Source organism: Ciconia boyciana, chromosome 12 (assembly GCF_034638445.1).
Source record: "Ciconia boyciana chromosome 12, ASM3463844v1, whole genome shotgun sequence".
In the NCBI taxonomy this organism is placed as follows: domain Eukaryota; kingdom Metazoa; phylum Chordata; class Aves; order Ciconiiformes; family Ciconiidae; genus Ciconia; species Ciconia boyciana.
Window position 1 is genome coordinate 7921208 of NC_132945.1, and position 17415 is coordinate 7938622.

Sequence of the window (17415 nt, forward strand, 5' to 3'; positions counted from 1 at the left end):
TATAGAGAAAAAAAAAAAATTCTCACAGCGTTGGTTTTATTTAATTCCTTTGGAGCAAATACAACCTTCTTACATGCATTTTGATTTTAAAATAAGCAGTGGCAGATGATCCAATTAGCTTCTTGCCGGATGTAGTGGTAATGAAATTGGGAGAGGCACCTTAGTGCTCACACGGATGTCTGAAATAGCAGCTATTGAAATCCTGCCCTGGCTCAGGGTGTCTCCATCGCCAGCCTCCCCTGCATCCCAGCACCAGGCAGCGCTGCTGGGGGGGACCTCCAGGTGGGTGGGCGCACAGGGACCGTGCGGGCATCAACAGCCCTTTTGCAGGTGGCGTGGGGGGAGAGGTGGTCTTGGGGGCACATCTGCCCAGGCGGGAGCGAGGAGACTCTCGTCTCTGGGGTTCTGCCTCTGGGGACGTGCTGTGGTCCTGCGGGTGTGCCTGCAGCGTGGTAAAGCCCGTGCGTGAGCTGCCCGCGCCAGGCATCACAGGGTGCAGTTCCCCCAGACCAGACTGTTTCTCCATGCACCCCTGGAGTTTCCAATTGGAAGGAGATATGAGATGAACCAGCACTGATCAGAGGTAAACCTCCTTTCCTCTGGGATTATTCCCTGCCCTTGAAGTTGGGAACCAAATTAAGCCCATTTGAGTCAGCCTGGCCCAGGACCTCTGCCCAGCGTAGCCTTTCCCTGGGTTGCCACCTCCCCTTCCCCGTGCCTTGGTGCCAGCGCCCACCCTGGGCACGGGGCTGGCACCTCCCAGCGAGGTTTCTCCCACCCACTCAGACCAGACACTGGGTTGTCCCATGCCGTCTACTTGGGAGACATCCCCCAAGCTTGTTTGGGGAGGGCAATGCTCCGTCTCCATCACCACCAGCAGCACCCATGGCGGCAGTCTCTAATTTAACATGATTAATATGGAGACCAGGACAGGTAATGAGCACTAAGTAGTTCTCTTTATAATCTTAACAAGGCTCTGCAGAAATCATTAGCATAAAGCCTGCTACTACCTTTAGATGAGTTTTATACAGATTTTAGGTCATTTATACAGCCAATTTATGCCATCCTAAAGCAGGAGGAGCATTTCCTGCTGCCCGTGATCCATCTCAGCCTGGCTCATGTGAAAACGTCTGACCGAGAGTGCTGTGGGTACAATGCTTTGTGTGTTCGCTGCCCTCGCAGGCTCCTGCTACAGGGATGATGCTGGACGCTGGTGCCCAGGGCACCCAGTGCCTGCTGGGCTCCCCTTGCCCGCGGTGCTGTGTGGCAGCTGTGGGCACGCCGGTGGCACGCTGGCCCAGGGCACGTGTGACCAGTGCCCCAGCTCATCCACGCCAGCCTCTGCACTTGGGATTTGGGGACTTACCCATCTCAGCAGTGCCGAGGCGTTCAGGAATGCAGTCGTGGGTAATTAAAAAGGCTTTTTATTTCCTTATTACCACATTTCCACTGCCTTCTCTCAACTTTTGCCTTCCAAGAGCAGAAATTAGTTCATTTAGAAGTGTTTATTAAAACACAATGATTTCTGGAAAACACGTAGATTGCTACGGTCTCTCTTCAATGAACCAGTCCATTCCCCAGCACGGCATAACCTCCCATGGGTTAGGGAAGCCTCGTGATTTCTTTTATCCACTTCAGGTACTTGGAGACCCTGGTGTAGATGCCGTATTTACCTGGCTTGGCACATTCCTCGCCCCAGCTGGTGATCCCTGTGAGAAACCAGGTGCCCTCAATCTCGGTGGTGTAGGGACCTCCGCTGTCCCCCCCGCAGGTGTCACTGCCCCCGGCCGGGAAGCCCGCGCAGAACATGTTCTGCAGGATGGTGGTGGAGGTGCTCTTGAGGCAGGTCGGCCGGTCAACGAAGGGCACCTTGAGGATCTGGAGGACGGTGGCAGGCCGGCCGCGGAAGAGCGTGCTGCCCCAGCCGCTCACCGTCCCCATCCCGTGCTTCAGCAGGGCATTGGTGAACTCCCGGCTGCCGATGCAGATGGGGGTGACGTAGCTGTTGAAGCTGAGCGGCTGGTCCAGCTCCAGGAGGGCAATGTCGTTGTGGTGTTTGTTGATCGTGGCGTTGTACGTGGGGTGGGGAAGGACTTTCACCACTTTACGCCGCTGCTCCGTGTTGTCGTCCTCGTTGGTGTTGTATTCACCTGCAGGGACAAGCATGGCTTGGGCTCCATGGCCAGACCAGCGACCATGCCCTGACGATGCCGTCCCGATGCGATACCAGCCCAGCCAGGTGGTTGCAAAGGGATGAGAGCTGCACACGCCAGCCCTTGGGCTGCTCTGAGCCTGGTGCTGGCAAGGCTGCTTGCTCCTTGTCAAAGGGCGTTGGAGGTTCCCCCATGGGAACACCTCCTCGGTCCCTGCAGCCAGCAGGACCTGAACCCCCAGGTGTGACACCGGGCACGCACTGGCTGATCGAGTGCCAAAGGCCCAGATGCTTTTGCCAAGGTTAGTAGCAATGTGGCTGTTCTTGGGATTTAGCACTCTCAAAGAGATGGAAAGGAATGTTGCCCTCGCATCAAAGGGGGAAAGCCCCTAGAATTAAAAATCTTTGTCTAAAATAAATAATTTATTAGTGAAAAGAAACCTGACCTTCCCTTTCCCAAAACCACACAGCCATGGGGCAGAATGGGGCACAGGGGACTATGAAATGTCACCCTCCCTGACACCCACAGGTGCCCCGGGTCCCTGCTGCCGGCACGAGGCTCAGCTGCTTGCCATTGCAGGGTGCTGCCGGCAGCTTCAGGCTCCCGTGATTGAGTTGCTGGCAGCTTGTTACCTCCCCTCCCGGCTTGTGTAACAGGTAGAGGGAAGGGAAAATGTTCTGTGGTCTCGGGTCGGCAAACGGGCAGCGTCTGGGTCTGCCTGCGGCCGAATCCCCTCTCCTTCCTGTGAACTGGCTGTGCTGAAGGCTTGAGAGCAGGATGACTTTTCCGCTTGCTTTTTCGCAGCCCAACAGGCGCGGGGTGCATTTAACCCCTGCTGCGGTATTTCTACATGCTTTGCTGTAATCTCCAGAATATACGACCTCCTCTAAACAATATCTGCAGCACTCCTGGCCCTGGCAGTGTCCTGTGTCTGCTGCGTCTGCCTGCGAGGAGCAGCACAGAGCCCAGCGAGAGAGGTGAGGCAGCTTTCTGTGTTCATGTTAATGCTGGTGCCTGGTGAAGGCGGGTTTGGTGGCTGGTGCTGCTGATGTACTCTGAGGGTTTTTTTGCAGCAGATCGTGAATGTCAGCTTCCTCTCAGGCTGTGTTTCTACAGTGTAAATGCAAGACAGGTGTGGGGGAGACTTTCAGAAGGTTTTTCTTATGCTACGCTGGTTACTATTGCTGGGGACCTGAAAATATGCTTCAGGGATGAAAGTGGAGAGGCAAAGAAGGACAGGGGAGGCGAATGCTTCTTCCACCCTCTGCTATTGATTTTTGGGCCTCCTAGGATGCTATATACAAAGCTGAACATTTAGCATGAATGGAGGTGAAGGAATCAGATGGTGCCCATGCAGTGTACGTAGTACAGGCACGAATTCAATAGTCCCTGAAGCCCTGCAAAATCGTGTTTTGCTTTCTTCACTTGCTGCCTGTCCAAAATCCTGCCCTGGAAACCCAGTGGTGCTGCAGAGCCATGGGAAGGTAGCGCGAGGGGACCTGGCTGATAACGCATCCTAAATGGAGGGGGGGTGTGACACGCAGGAGAGAGCCTGAAAGGAGGGGCAGTTTGCATGCAGATGCAGCAAACGCAAAACCCCTGTCCAGGTGGAAACGTGCTTTTCTGGGGGGAAACTCTTTTTGCACTGGGCATTTTGTACTTTCTCATGTTAGTGGGCACAAGACTGGGCTTTGTGCGGGGCTTTCCGGCAAAACTGCCTGAAAGTAGATAGCAAAAAAACGCTGTGTGCAAGCTGCGAGGCTCACCCTGCCAGCACCGGGCGGGTGATGCCCGGCCCCACGGCACTCAGTCTCCAGGGTCTGGGCAGGCACACCCAGGAGCTTGGCCACGCTAACATGGAAGAGGAAGATGCAGCTGGAGCCCTCTTGATGAGCTTGTGTTTGTAGGTGTAAACTCAGTGCTTCAAGGTTCAGATAGAATGTCGTTTTTGTCACTAATACATTTTGTAGTGTTGAAACAGAAAGCATGATTCTTCCATGCCTCCTCTCAGTGCTGCTTGTAGCAATTACTAACCATATCAGCGTTCCCCTCCTGTACCTATCAGTGTAACCCTCCTATACTAGATATTCATACAGGGGAGAACAAATACTCTGGGGAAGCTGATTCTGCCACAGCTGTGAAAAGTGGCACCGTGACACTTGCCAAGGCCCCGCAAGACCCCGTTATCAGCAGGCTGCCTAGCAGGCAGTCTGGAACAGCCGGGTACCAAGAGCCAGGGGAAACACCATTTTCCAAGCAGAGATACATTTGTTTTGTAAAGTAGCAGCATCACTTGCTGTGCAGTCAAGCAGGGGCAGCGTGGCCAGACTCCCCAGAGACCCTGCTGTAAAAGCACACTTTCCCACATGCCAGCCTAGTTTCTCTACTTCAATCCATAAATTCTCTTTACTTCTAAAGAAGTTAGGAGCAAAAGTAGTCATCTTCTCCTTGCAAAGAGTTAGTCAGGTTGCTGGTGCCCCTCTTGCACCAGCCACACAAATCTGTTCTCTGAGAGTTGTGTGAAAACTTAGTGTGACGCCCCAAGAAGAGCAGAAATCCTAGTGAGGTCCTACGTGGCCAGCAGAGAGAAGAATCCATCACACCACCTCATGAAGCAGCATCTTAACTGAAGCCCACTGGGCTTTTAAGCAGCCTGGGGTTCTCTCTGGCTCAGGTGAGGTGATTGCCTGTGGCCAGGTTGAGCTGCGTTTGCAACATGGTCCAGCAGCTCCGTGGCTTTGGGACCAAGGCCAGACCCAGCTCACCGCTCCCACTGGAGGTGGTGGTACCTGCAGAGACCAGGCTGCCAAAACGCTGCAATCTGCAATCTTCAACAAGGGGCCTCGATGCCCTAAAGCAACTCGTGCCACGTTGCTGCCCATCGTGGTGGTGTGGGCCCCAGGGTTCTGTGCAATGCCTTGCGCCTGGCCAGTGCAAGCCCTGTCCCGTGTCCCTTGCCTGCACTGGCCCGATGCCACCCCAGGTGCTCACCTGCCACAGCAGTGACGTTGTCGCCTGGCTGCAGGCAGTGCGCTGCCGACACTACCCATTTCTCGTTGATGATGGATGCGCCGCAGAAGCCCACACCGTGGCTGTTCACCAGATAAACCTGTGGGAGCAGAAGGAAATCACACCCGTGGGTTCGTGTAAAACAGTGGGGAAGAAGAGTGGGACGCAGGGGTTTTGTTTGGCTATAGGACAGGCTGCGTTTAGGCCGTACGGACCCCGTGCTGCCAGAGATGCGGCTCCCTGGAGAATCCCTGCCCCTCCGTCCCCTGCTCTGTCGCAGAGGGTGGCCAACTGCCCCGCACAGCGTTAGTGCCCCGTTGCACTTCTCCTCCCTTTGCTGCCAGGCTGGGAGGGCAGACAGCCCCGAACACAAACCTCAGCGGAAAACTCAGAGCATCCAAAATACAAGCACTTCCACACACACCTCCTAAAAGTGTTTTGCCAGTGTCTAGATCTTAACTAGTTAACTAGGGACAAAACCTTAACTACCCATTTCATTTGGGCATCTAACTGCCTCAGCACTTAGGGGGCACAAGCCAGGACATCCCTTATGCTAAAACTTCTAAGTAAATTGATCAGCTGACTTGGTGGACTGTGCTTAAAAGAGGGATTTCTTTATAATTCACCCATTTCATTCCTTTTGCGTGACGTGGCTTGTCACTGTCTATCTGCCTCGTACTTTCCACGCATTTACTCCTTTGATGCCTTGCTAGGCAGAGACGGCTGCTTTTTAAGGAGCTCAGGGTGATTATTTTCAGGGGGTGCCTGCTGAGGTGAAGGTCTCCATGAGCACAGACAACTAGCCAGACGTGGTGGACCTGTAGTGTGTGAATTTACTTTCTTTATGGATACTGATTTCTCATATCTAACTTTCTGGTTCTCCTCTTGACTCTCTGTGAAGGTGTAGTGGGTGCCAGCATCATCTATGGCTGGTCCCACAAAAGGCTGTGCCAGAAAGCTCTGCGTGGCCAGGGCAGCGGTACGGCCTCTTCCTCAGACACAAAGCACGACCTCCAAACAAACCTCCCGCTGCTGCTTCGGGTGGTTTGTTTGCCAGTAACACGTTACTGGCATTTTTAGCTCTGAAACGGAGGGGGCAGGTACCTGCTCCTGACCTTTCTAAAACACCCTGCTCACCGCTTCACTGCCGCAGCAGATGCGGAGGGATCGGCTGATCTGTGCGAATGGGCATTTACCTCCCTGCGTGGGCAACAGTGCATTGACATCACCAGTGTTGGTCTGTGCCAGAGCTTGCAACAGAAAGAGATTTGCCATTCCTAAAACCTCATCTGAATTTATTACTTTGCACTCTCAGCCACTGAGATTTCTGTGCTCACTGAAGCCAGAGTAGAATTTAAGGGCAGTAGATGACTTTGAAAAAGATCCAAGCTAGGAGCTAACTTTCCTTTTGACACCAATTTAAAAGTATTTGCAGAGCGGTGGGTTGGAGGAGGCTTCTCTGCAGCCCCCCTCACCTACGATGTCGCTTTTGGTGAGGTAGAGATGACAAGGATGTTGCAAGTAGGATGTGGGGTTGGATAAAGAAAGGGCAGCTGGATTTGGTAGATGTCATACAAGGTCAGATCCTTTGTTGATATAAATTATCATGGATCTGTTGAAACGGATGGAGCCAAAAATGGAGCTGTGTTGTTCCTTGCAAAGCTGTGCCTTGCAAAGCTCCCCTCCCTCAGCCTTCGGCTTAATCTTGGTAAATTCGTGGACTGCTGGGGAATCTGTTGCTATAACTCAAAACCGGATCCTTTGTGCCCTGCAGATAAAGCTGCTGTGACTCTGACTTCTAGCTTTTTTGCTAGGGTAGACCCCCCGCCATGTTTTGTTGCTGTGGCATAAAGCCATTAACAGAAAGAAGCTGTGTTGCTGTTAGACTTGAGATCTATTGCTAAACTAACCTCAGAGACAGGCTTGAGTATGTAGAAGTGAGATGGTTCTGCATTCAGAAGGAAATGAATAGACAGAGAAATTGCTGGGGTTACGGGAGCTGCAGAAATAGCCAGTACCTGCCAAGGCACCTCGCCTCTCATGCTGTCTGATCCACCGACAACCCGGTTGCCCGTCTTAATTATCGGTGTGATTTTCGTGGTGGCAGCGGTGCTGGTTTCTGTGATGTTGTCGAGCACCTCGTCACGAGCATCGTTGTGGTCATCGGCAGTGATGTTCCAGTGCTCAAAGGTGTTTATGGCTCGGGTGAGCTTGCTCTTCGCTTCAGGAGCCGTGATCCTCCCACAGGGATACGGCACTGGGAGAGAAACAGTCACGGTTATGACTGGCTGTGTGTCACGCTGAGAGTTACAGCAACTGAAAGAGCAGGCAAGGAGGCAAATGCTGCCTAATCTCAGCTGCCTCTTTCAGGACCGACACGGGAGACGCAGGGCCACGGGCCGACTCGTGCGTTCTCCGTGCAAACAGATGCCTGTGCCTTTGAGCAGCAGTGCAGGTAATATGTAAGAGTAGCAAAAGCATAAATTGTTTCTAGGCTTTAGAAATTAATTCTGACCAGCTTATAAAAAGAAGAAAGCTTGTGAGAGAGAGCGCACGTCTGACGGGACGGTGCAGCTGTGCCTTTATTTCGCGGGATGCTGAGGTGCGTGCCTGGGAGGCTTGCTGCCATAGGCAGCCAGGCGCTTGGCTGACATTTCTACAGCAAGTAACTCCAGTACAATAAAAGTCCAGCTGGGAGAGGGCAGGAAATAATATCTGCCAATTGTACAGATAATCCTGCTTGGCACCAAGGTGAGGAAAACATTAATAAACTCTTTCTAGAGTTGTAGATTTTCTCTGTTAATGAAGATCTCATCTGTAGGCTCATTTCAAACGAGCTCTTCCCATTTCTCTCCTACGCAGTGTGTGCCGAATTCCTGCTGATAGTGGCAGTCAAAATAGTAAATAGCATCAGGCATTGTCTTTCATCTGAAAAGCTTTTGACAGTACTGTGCAAACAAACATTAGTGTAAAATCAGATGTAAGTGTGGCCTACTGAGATTTCTTTTCTTTTTTTTTTTTTAAACTGTCAGCTTTAGGAATAGGGCTTAAATAAGTGTTGAGTGATGGAAAGTGCTACCTGTGAGGTTAGGCTAGGAAATGAAGGTTTCAGAGCCAATAAAAGCTAAGCTTTTGCAGGAAGGGCAATTACCCAACCTGAAAGATGATCTTATTGCTAACAGTAAAACTTTCTGGTCTGGTGAAAGTGATACAGCATGTTGGGCAACACAGGCCTGAGCTCTTAATGACCTCCATTAACAGAAGGACTCCCAGCCTAAGATACTTCCTACACTGATTGCTGAAAGTCAGCACTTTCAGGAGCTCAAAGCATTCCTGGCTGTATCTATCAGACCTTCAGAAACTAACTCACCTGTGCGGGTGCCTGCATGCTAGCTTAGGTATGCAAATCTATTACTCTCAGGTGTTAGAAATACGTCAGCATTAAATGTTAAATTGACCTTAGATGACAAAATATTTCTCTACTCAATCTCCTCTTTCCTCTGCCAGATGTGCTTCTGAGATGTTCATGCCCAATTAACTTGCTGTGTTGTGGTGGGTTGGGATTGCATGTGTCAGTGTAGAGATACAGTAACAGCCTAGGAGCGGGGTAAAGTTGGGGAATATAACAAGAACCAGCTATTCTTTAGCCCTTTATGAAGTTTCAACCTCAAGCAATGCATTTCCCCTCCACCCCACTCAATACCACAGGTAAACCACAGAGTCTAGTTCCTGTTGAGGGTCTTTGTGTGCAGATACACACTGTTGGGAGGACAGAACCACCACAAAGCTTCAGTTGTTTCCACCCAACTCAGGTAATTATAAGACACTGTGTGATGGTCAGCCATGAAATCGACCATCAGGAGGATTTACACGTAAGAAGGATTGTCTTTTATTCTGAAAAAGCTCAGAGCATCCTTGATGTAGGATCAGTAACTAAATAGTAGCTCCTATTGGAAGAACGTGGGAGCGAGCTCTGGCTGGCTGGACACCAGTGTGTATGCTGGTGTAGATGAACATCACGTTTATGCCTCCAGAAAACTACTGATCCATATCTAGAAATATAAGATGGCTGCAAGTGGAAGAGGTGTCTGTGCGAGCAGCCATCTGAAATGAGCATTTGCCTCGTGAACAAATTCCTGGACAACTATCCTCCTTCTCCTCCCACCTAGGCTAAAAAAAGGGTGTTTAAATTGCATCCTTCAAGCCTGACCCCACATCTGCCATTGGGAAAGTGCAGGGTCAGGCTCTTTACATTTGCTAAGCAGGAAAACAAGACTGGTTTCCAACAGGATATTGCATTTCTATAAGATTCATGTATCTAAATGCAGGACAAAACCTTGGAAACTTTCACCCAAATCTCTTAAAAACACTTTAAAAGTTAACCTGTAGGTTCACAGGACTTTCCATCTTCATGAAGTCTATAGCCAGCAGCGCAGGAACACACAACTTTCTGTGGTGGATCATGCCTGCAAAAGTGCTTGCAGCCTCCATTTTTGATAGCACAAGTGAAGTCTGAAAGAAATTAAAATGAAACTGTGAAAGCTCTTTAGAAATACAACTGGTCAGAGATTCACTGGGACTTGGGCCTTTGGACTCAGCCTACAACCCACTCTGGTTGTTCCAGACTGTGGAAAACAGATGCTTGTTTGCAAGGAGAGTGTCCTCCTACCAAATCACATCCCTGCTCATAATGAAGGAATGCTGGGCACCGCTTCAAGGAGGCAGGTTGAGGAACGGCCCTATGAGAGGTCCTGCCGAGCCCTGGTGCAGCCTCCTGCCTCCAACAACTGCGTGCTGCCTGAAATTTGGCAGCATGACCCTAAAGGACTCCTGCAAATATTTGGTTACAAGCCACGTGATTTCCCCACCATGGTGCTGCTCTCCTCCCCCTGTGCTTACGGCAATCCAGCCCCGGTGCGGATGCTAGCGGAGAATGCCGTGTGTCAAATGGGAGCAAACCCTGAACCCAAGAAGGGTTTTGTCCTGGGATTATCGCTGGGCTCCGAATTTAAACCCTCAAGCAAAGCCATATGTTCTGCCTGACACAGCAATAAATCATCGCAGCCTAACGTGGAAGACCCATTTCAGCAGGATGTTTGATGAAACGGGTCCCAACCTGAGGCACGGCGAGATTCCTGTGACTTGTGCGTGTCTTCCCTCACCCCACCTTGCACTCCTCTTGGAGGTGGGAAACCACTAATCCACAGACGTCCTTTTAATTCTCAGTGAGTTTTTAAATAACTTCACAGCAGATTAACTCCACTCCTACTTCCTCAAGGACACCTCCCTTCCTGTAGCCATTTTAATGCCATCATTTACTATTTTTACAGAGCTCCTTTTCACGCCTCACTTCTAGTGCTATTTTTGTTCCTGTCTCACTTCCACGAGAAATCTGTAATGAGACTATTTAAATTTGATGCAGCTTTGAAATGCTCTTTTTAACATACGCTCCTCTCTTGCCAGAGCAGAAGCACAACTAGAAAGAGAATCTTTTATTAGTGCAGTGAGTCTAGCACATTATGCGAGTTGCACAGCCCCTGATTATATTATAAATATAAGAGCTGAATATCCCTCTTGCTTAAATTATCAGCTGTTTGGTTCTCATAAACTCCTCAACCCATCAGGAAAATATTTGCCTTTTGTTTGCCTTCAGAATCAAGGTTGCTGGTGATAATTATAATTACGAATTTAGCAGAGTGCCATCGAGAGGAGGTTGCAATAATCCTGCCCTGCTCAGCATCTGCTGCCCAGCCTGGCGTGAGAAATGGAGAGGAGTGAGAGCACGGGGCCCCGTCGGGGCGGGTGGAAAACTGTTGCTTTCATCAGGTGAGCACGTCGTCCCTGATTGATGAGCAGCCCCGGAAAGGCTTGTGCTGGGGAGATAAAGGAAGGTCTCTGTGTCAACATTTGCGCTGGCAGCCACAGCGTGCTGAACAAAAGACCTTGAGCCTGAGTCTCTGTTGAACCCTGCATAAGAGCAAGCATCTCAGTGCTCAACGGAGGTGGAGCTGGGGCTCCACCAAGGACAGGAGAGGACGGAGACATCCGCTCCTATATCCCCAAGCATGTCCCCCTGTAATCCCATTGCTGACAGGCTGAATTTGCACATTCATACAGGCAAAGTGTGTCCGAAACAGCCCTCGAGTAGCATGAAACTCTATGCCCACTTTGATCTGATGGGATTTCAAGTAGGGCAGAACAAGCACAGGACGAGCCCCCAGTACGTACCTATCTCACAGTTTCTGCCTTCGTACCCAGCCGGGCACCAGCACACATAGGAACTCACTGCATCCTTGCAAACGGCTCCATTTTTGCATGGATTGGGGTCGCACTGATCTCCATCTTGGAGAGAAGACAGGAGAATTAACAAATACGAGCGTCCACCACAGCTGGTGCCGACGAAGCGCTGGAGCCTTGCTCTGTGCAAGCCTCCTGTTAAAGATGAGCAAGAGACTGCACACCTTCCTTCTTTGTAATGGAAAATAAGTCAGATCCTGGCACCCAAGTGCGCAACAGACAACGTCAGCGCTGGGGTAACATCAGTAGCAGTGCTTTACCCAGAGTCCTAATTATGTACCCTGTCCTGCGTGGGTTAATTCTGCTCGTTTCAGCAGAACTCCTCGTCAGTCTCCCTCATGCAACATCTCAACAGGACCTCATGTCTTGGCTAAGTTAGACAGACAAAGTTAGAAGGTTTGCTTTCTCAAGAGTGGTTAGAATTTCCTAATCTGAATTATTTTAACACTACTGTCTTTGTTCTCTGAAGGTTTGGGCCTGTCCACTCAGGTTTGCAGACCTCTCTGTGTATTAGGATTGAGGAGCCTCGGTCATTGCTCTTTCTTTTCAAGTCTTGTACTACTGTTAACTGGTCTAGATTTTTCTTTACATGTCAGGGCTTTTATTTTCACAGTTGCTTACAGCTGAGAAGCTGAGGCTTTAATAAAAATACCCAGTATTGCAATATTAGTGATCTAACACTTTGGAACAGTAAGTCCGTGATATTAAATTACAGGGAAGTGCGCTTTGAAATGGTTATGCAAAGACAAGGAGGACAGGGAATGTCTTGATGCGCTCGGGTACTGCCAGTAAGCGTGGCTGTTCATGGTGCTTTGAGGAATGGGCTGGAATGCAGAAGGCAGCTTGCAAACATGGACAAAATGGTTTTGTCTTGTCTAAGGCAGGGTGTAGGGGTTTGCACATAAGGTGTGGATCACGGCTGTTGTTGCTGCTTGGTGAGGGCAATCAGAGCTTGGTACCGCTTGGGTGCTGTGCAAGGGGTGAGCTCCTGTGGGCTGCACGTGTTGGGAACAGCAGCTTGTAAGCTGAACAGTAAGCCAGGCACTTTGGATGATAGGGGAATATATGGCATTCATTATTTTTGAAGAGCTAATTGGTTACAGTGGCAGGGAAACAAATGCAGTGTTGAGTTTCATCGGTTGGTTTTTCAGAGGACAGTCCTACAATGCAAATGTAACTTTTTTATTTTATAGTCTGGACTGACTAATCTGAATTATTTAAGGCTTTTTAGTGAGATGTTCTGGGCGCTTCGCCAATCTACAAAACAGTTCATTTATTGAAATGTCCTTAAAATTAGTTTCAGATGTTTTAGTGGGCATTGAAATCTTTTTGGTAAGGGACTGAGGAGTCGTTGGGGATGGAGGCTGAAAGGGATGAAATAGATGGTGGAAAGAAAATGGTGGAGAAGCAAGGGTTTGGGACCACTGGTGTGAATTGCAAAGAGCTGTTTGCTATGGTCATGTTGAGGCTCCACTTTAATATGGCATTTCCAGGGATTCATGCTGTGCTTGCACAAGGCTGTGCCTTATCTGGAGATCTCTGCTTGAGAACAGAGCATTTGCTGTTTGCTGGAGGGGTGTTAATTATTGCTGTCTTGTTTTACTCTACACTACAGCTGAAACTAGAAGCCCAGAGTGTGACCTGGGCTCAGTGGATCCAGTGGTCTGTGTGAACTGGTTTTGTTCTGTGAGGTTTTTGAAGTTTGTTCAAAAAAACTGCTGGAACAAAGAAAGTGTTAAGTAATTTTTTTTTGCTTGCAATCTGTATACAAATGGGACAGGCCCAGGCTGGGTGGCTGCAGGATTTAGAGTGCATGACGCTGACTAGCTCTGTCATAAAACTGTTTCTGAATGCTGGAATACATTTGTTTCAGTAAACATCTGCTATTTATGCACTGAGAGATGAATATTATGTATTTGAACATGAAGAAAGCAGTTCTTACCAATGTATGTTTTCCAAAACTCCATCTGCAAAGGAAAAAAAAAAAAGACGTTTCCCTTGATTTCTAATGTCTGGGCACTGCCTGACTGAAGCAGTAAAGGGATGACTCCAAAGCTAAAGCAAAAGGCTTGCAGGGAAACAACCACCTCCGTACTCCCAATGGTGACCAACAAACCTTGAAAGCAGTTCCCCAGACCAACTCATGGATCACAAATGAGAATAAAACACGACAGATGCACTTGGCCCCTGCCGGTTTTTCCCTTGCTGTTCACTCCTCCTCCTCCCTCTGTGCATCACCTGAAGGGCTCGTAGAGGTGTGGGCTGGGGGGAACAAGGTGTTGCCATTTTGCAGCAGCAATACTCACCGTTTTCTCCGTGTTTTCAAACACTTCTCGGGCTTCTTCAAAGCTGCATTTTTCTTCTATGCATTCTCTCTCGAGGTTCCCAGGAATAACCTCTTCCAGTCTGTTTGAATTGGCTCGCTTTTGCCTGTGCAGAACTGAGTTCGCCTCTTTGTTCTCAAGGAAAACTGCAATTTGAAAAGAAATACGGGCTAGAGAGGAGCACATGCCGTCATGTCATGCATCTGGGATGGCTGTCAGGGCTCTGTTCTCCCAGAAAGCAGGCCCTTTTCATGCATTCACCCCCTGTTGCCCCATGGCCGGGGATGTTTCAGGAGTGTTATCATCTACTTCAGGTTTCTTTGGTGTCTAACTTAAGTGCCGTCTGGAGAACCTAGAGTCAAACTAGTCGATAGACAGAAATGACTGATGGCGAGAGGGTGATTAGGAGTGCTGAAGTTCGATGCTTAAAATACCCTAAAGCAGATGGTGTGAGTACCTCCTATCATAGATGCACAGACCAGAATAAGCTATTTGAGAGGGGAAAATAATAGGTTTTTTCATGCTGCTGCTTGGTGAGGCCTTGTTTGAACACAGAAATCGTCCTGCCTATTTTGGCTGTGAAAGGCCATTTGCCTCTGCAAGCAGCTGCGTCCCTTGGAAGCCACGGGCTGTTTGCTTCTCTCCCTGCCCCTCACCCGTGCCCAGGCGCCGGGGTACCACCATTTCCTGCGGGCAGGAGCTGTGATGTGAGTCCTTCTCACCCCCGGGCCAGGTCATGTCAACAAGGTGGTGTGTATCCACCTTCAACTTGCTGGCCAAGCTCCTGGGCAGAAACCACCAGCAGAGAGCTGCTGGCACTGCAGGGACCCCCAGTCTAGGTGGGATGTCCGCGGTGGCCACCAGCCTTCCCATGGTGGCTGCCAGGTGAAGGGCACAAGGACATGCAGTCCCGTCACGGTGCTACCATGAACGCTCTCCTGGCAGGGCCACGCGTCCCATGGGCAGGGTCAGCAGCAGCAGCCTCCCTGTGGCAGCAGCCCAGCAGGGTTTGCTCCTGACCCACCTCTCAGAGACCCCTGCCTCTGCTGAGCACTCTTCCCCCATCCCACTGCTCTAAAAAAGACATTATTCACCCAGAGGAGCTTCCTGCTTTGCCTCCCCAGCCTCTCCTCTTTCTCCACCCTCCCTTAGCGCTCGCAGCCACGTCCCTTTTTGTCACCAGATGGCACGGTAGAGCGGCTCTTCTTGGAGCTGCTGGTGGCCACCCTGGCCACGGACCCTTGTCTGGGGGCTCTGTGCTGGAAGGGGTTTGGGCACTGTGGGCCTGGCCCCTCCAAGGGTTAAGGAGAGCACAAGCTCAGTTGTGCAGGCAGAGGGGAGAGTGAGGGGCAAGTACCGGCTGCTCGTTACTTCTCATGGCTAACTTCTGCTCTCGATCCAGAGCAGATCCCAGCCTCTCTGAAGCCGCACGGGATCGGTTTTTTTGAACTCTCATGAGCCCAAAGGGGTTTGCTGTGATTTACGCCATGCCACTGATGGTGTAACCAGCCCCTTCACCTAGAGATCTCTCTGCAAGAACTGAACTAATTGTTTTTGCAATGCTTTTAGTCATTGTACAGCAAGCTTGCACCTCCGCCTTCCTCATGCTAGTGTGTTTTTGGTTAAAAACTAAAAGGAGTGCATTAAAATCCTGACCTTAGTCTAACTGTTTGGAAGTAGATATGGATGGGTAAAGCACTGGCCTCTGAAGATGCCAGGCTTGTTTCAAACACTGTAGCCCCTGTGGGGTGGCTGGTCCCCTCGCAGCTGCAGGGTTGTGGTTTATGTGTGCGACATGAACGTACACCTCCAAGTGAGCCTCCCCGGCGGAGCAGGGGGCTGAGGGTGTGGAGGCACCGGGGGGGCACAGCCTTGCTGGAGGAGACCTGCCCCTTTCTCCCCATGGCATGGGCTGCAGCCTCCAGCTTGTCCCCAGGCTGGGCAGAAAAGGCTCAGGTGAGAGTGATGGAGCAGCCTTCCTTGGTTTTGTAACCCTGTCGGGCTCCCCGTGTGCTTAGTGCCCAGGGATCCTGATGTGGGCATAGCTGCACATCACCCCATGTGATGTGTGAGGCAGCTGCGTTAGACCCACTCCTTCATCTCTTCCCAGTGGGATGTGCCAGGCACCTGCCGTAATTAACCCATTTAATGGAGAGAACTCATTTTAATGAATGCAGCTTTGCCTCCCTCAGATCCTGCTAGGCTTTCTGAGTTGCTTACTGATCCCACATACTGCTTTACAAGCAAAACTTGATTTGAACTGAAGGTTGCAGGCCCCGTGGGATCACAGGCATGGTACTCACCCTGGCTGGGAAACATCCTTACACCAAGAATATACTCATACATGACTTATCAACTTCTGAACCAGTATCTGAGAGTGAGATGGGTCTCTGGGCCAAGGGGACGTGGGGGGAGACCTGTCCTGCCAGCTGAGGATTGTATTTTCTAGGAGGTACACCTAGGTGAGTGGTGGTACCAATACGAGGTTCTGCTCACTTTTCATTGCTAAGCAAACATTTTGGAAAGAGGCCTTTTTTTTTCACCTGTTACTTGCAATGTTTTATAATGAAAGAAGAAAGGCCAGCCTTGCACCAAAGAAATACTCACACTAGATGTGAACCAGCCTCTGCTGGAACTGTTGCTGCTACAGATAAATCAAGCAACAGCCTGCATTACTATGTGTGATTGCCCACATCCATCAACTACTCTATCTTGTCTACAATTTTGGCTGCATCTTACAGTCTTTGTTAAATTCACGCTGGGTTTGGCTTTGAACAATTCTCGCAGTGGCAAATCCAATGACTGTTTTATGGATGTGAGTACTTGTTTGTACTCCAGGACAAAGCGGTGGCACACACAGAGGTGGGGATGTTACTCCACCGGCAATGCTCTGCCCTTTTTTCCCTTCTGTGTGTGGATGCGTGCATTCTAAAATGGCTGAATCAAGCTCTGAAAGCTTAAAAACTGCAAAAATTTAAGAAAAATTCCATTCTTAAAATTAATCCCTGTGACACATTCTGCATAAAATCGGCATAAAAGCTATTATTTCATTCCCAAGAAAAGAACCAGAGCTTTAAAGAGAGGCACTATGAAACGCAGCAATCCCTCTGAGCTCTTGTCTCTTATGAGACTGCACAAGCCGTCCCACCGTCAAGTGACAAACTGTCCTTTCACCTGTGCCAGTAACCCCCTGCCCCAAAAGGGAAGGACTTGCTAGGTTTTTAAATGAACCCACCTGTACTTTCGTCACCAAGACAAGCTCCCAGAAGACAAATGGAGAGTATGAGGGGGATAATTGCCATCTTCTTCCCACTGCCCAAACCTCTCTTTAACAAATTGTTCGGGTGGTGGAGTTCAGTCAATAGTTCCAAAGTGCAAGTGCTTGTTTATTTACTCTGGGTAACCCTTTAATTTAAGGTCCCCAGATGTGCCATTGGTGAGGCTTGCAATGGCAGCATGGGTGTTATATGAGAGGGCACGTCCATGTACAAGAAGCCTTAGGTAGTTGCAGTCCTTGGGCTCATCTTCTGCCCTGTAGGATATTACTGCCGTGTTTGGGGGTTGAGCATGGCACAAGAATAAATGAACCCAGCTTCAGTGAACCTCTTTAAAGCACTGGGTTTCCCATTTCT

The 17415-nt window shown here is 49.9% G+C and overlaps 1 protein-coding gene across 1 annotated transcript; it reads right to left on the minus strand.

Moving 5' to 3' along the window:
- Positions 1 to 1602: 1602 nt before the first annotated feature.
- F9 (coagulation factor IX) lies at positions 1603 to 17085 on the minus strand. Its single transcript, XM_072877056.1, has 8 exons — positions 17019 to 17085; positions 13766 to 13929; positions 13402 to 13426; positions 11391 to 11504; positions 9546 to 9674; positions 7181 to 7419; positions 5145 to 5262; positions 1603 to 2150 (listed from the first exon to the last, which is right to left on the minus strand). The coding sequence occupies exons 1-8, from the start codon at positions 17083 to 17085 to the stop codon at positions 1603 to 1605; spliced, it is 1404 nt and encodes a 467-aa protein (XP_072733157.1).
- Positions 17086 to 17415: the final 330 nt, after the last annotated feature.

What these genes read in the sequence shown, in the direction of transcription:
- F9 (XM_072877056.1), bottom strand. Translation starts at nt 17,085, where the DNA reads ATGGCAATTATCCCCCTCATACTCTCCATTTGTCTTCTGGGAGCTTGT. An exon ending in GTTTTGGAAAACATACATTG is followed by an intron (nt 11,505 to 13,401) that starts GTAAGAACTGCT and finishes CTTCTCTCCAAG; the next exon opens with ATGGAGATCAGTGCGACCCC. An exon ending in CAACGTCACTGCTGTGGCAG is followed by an intron (nt 2,151 to 5,144) that starts GTGAGCACCTGG and finishes TTGTCCCTGCAG; the next exon opens with GTGAATACAACACCAACGAG.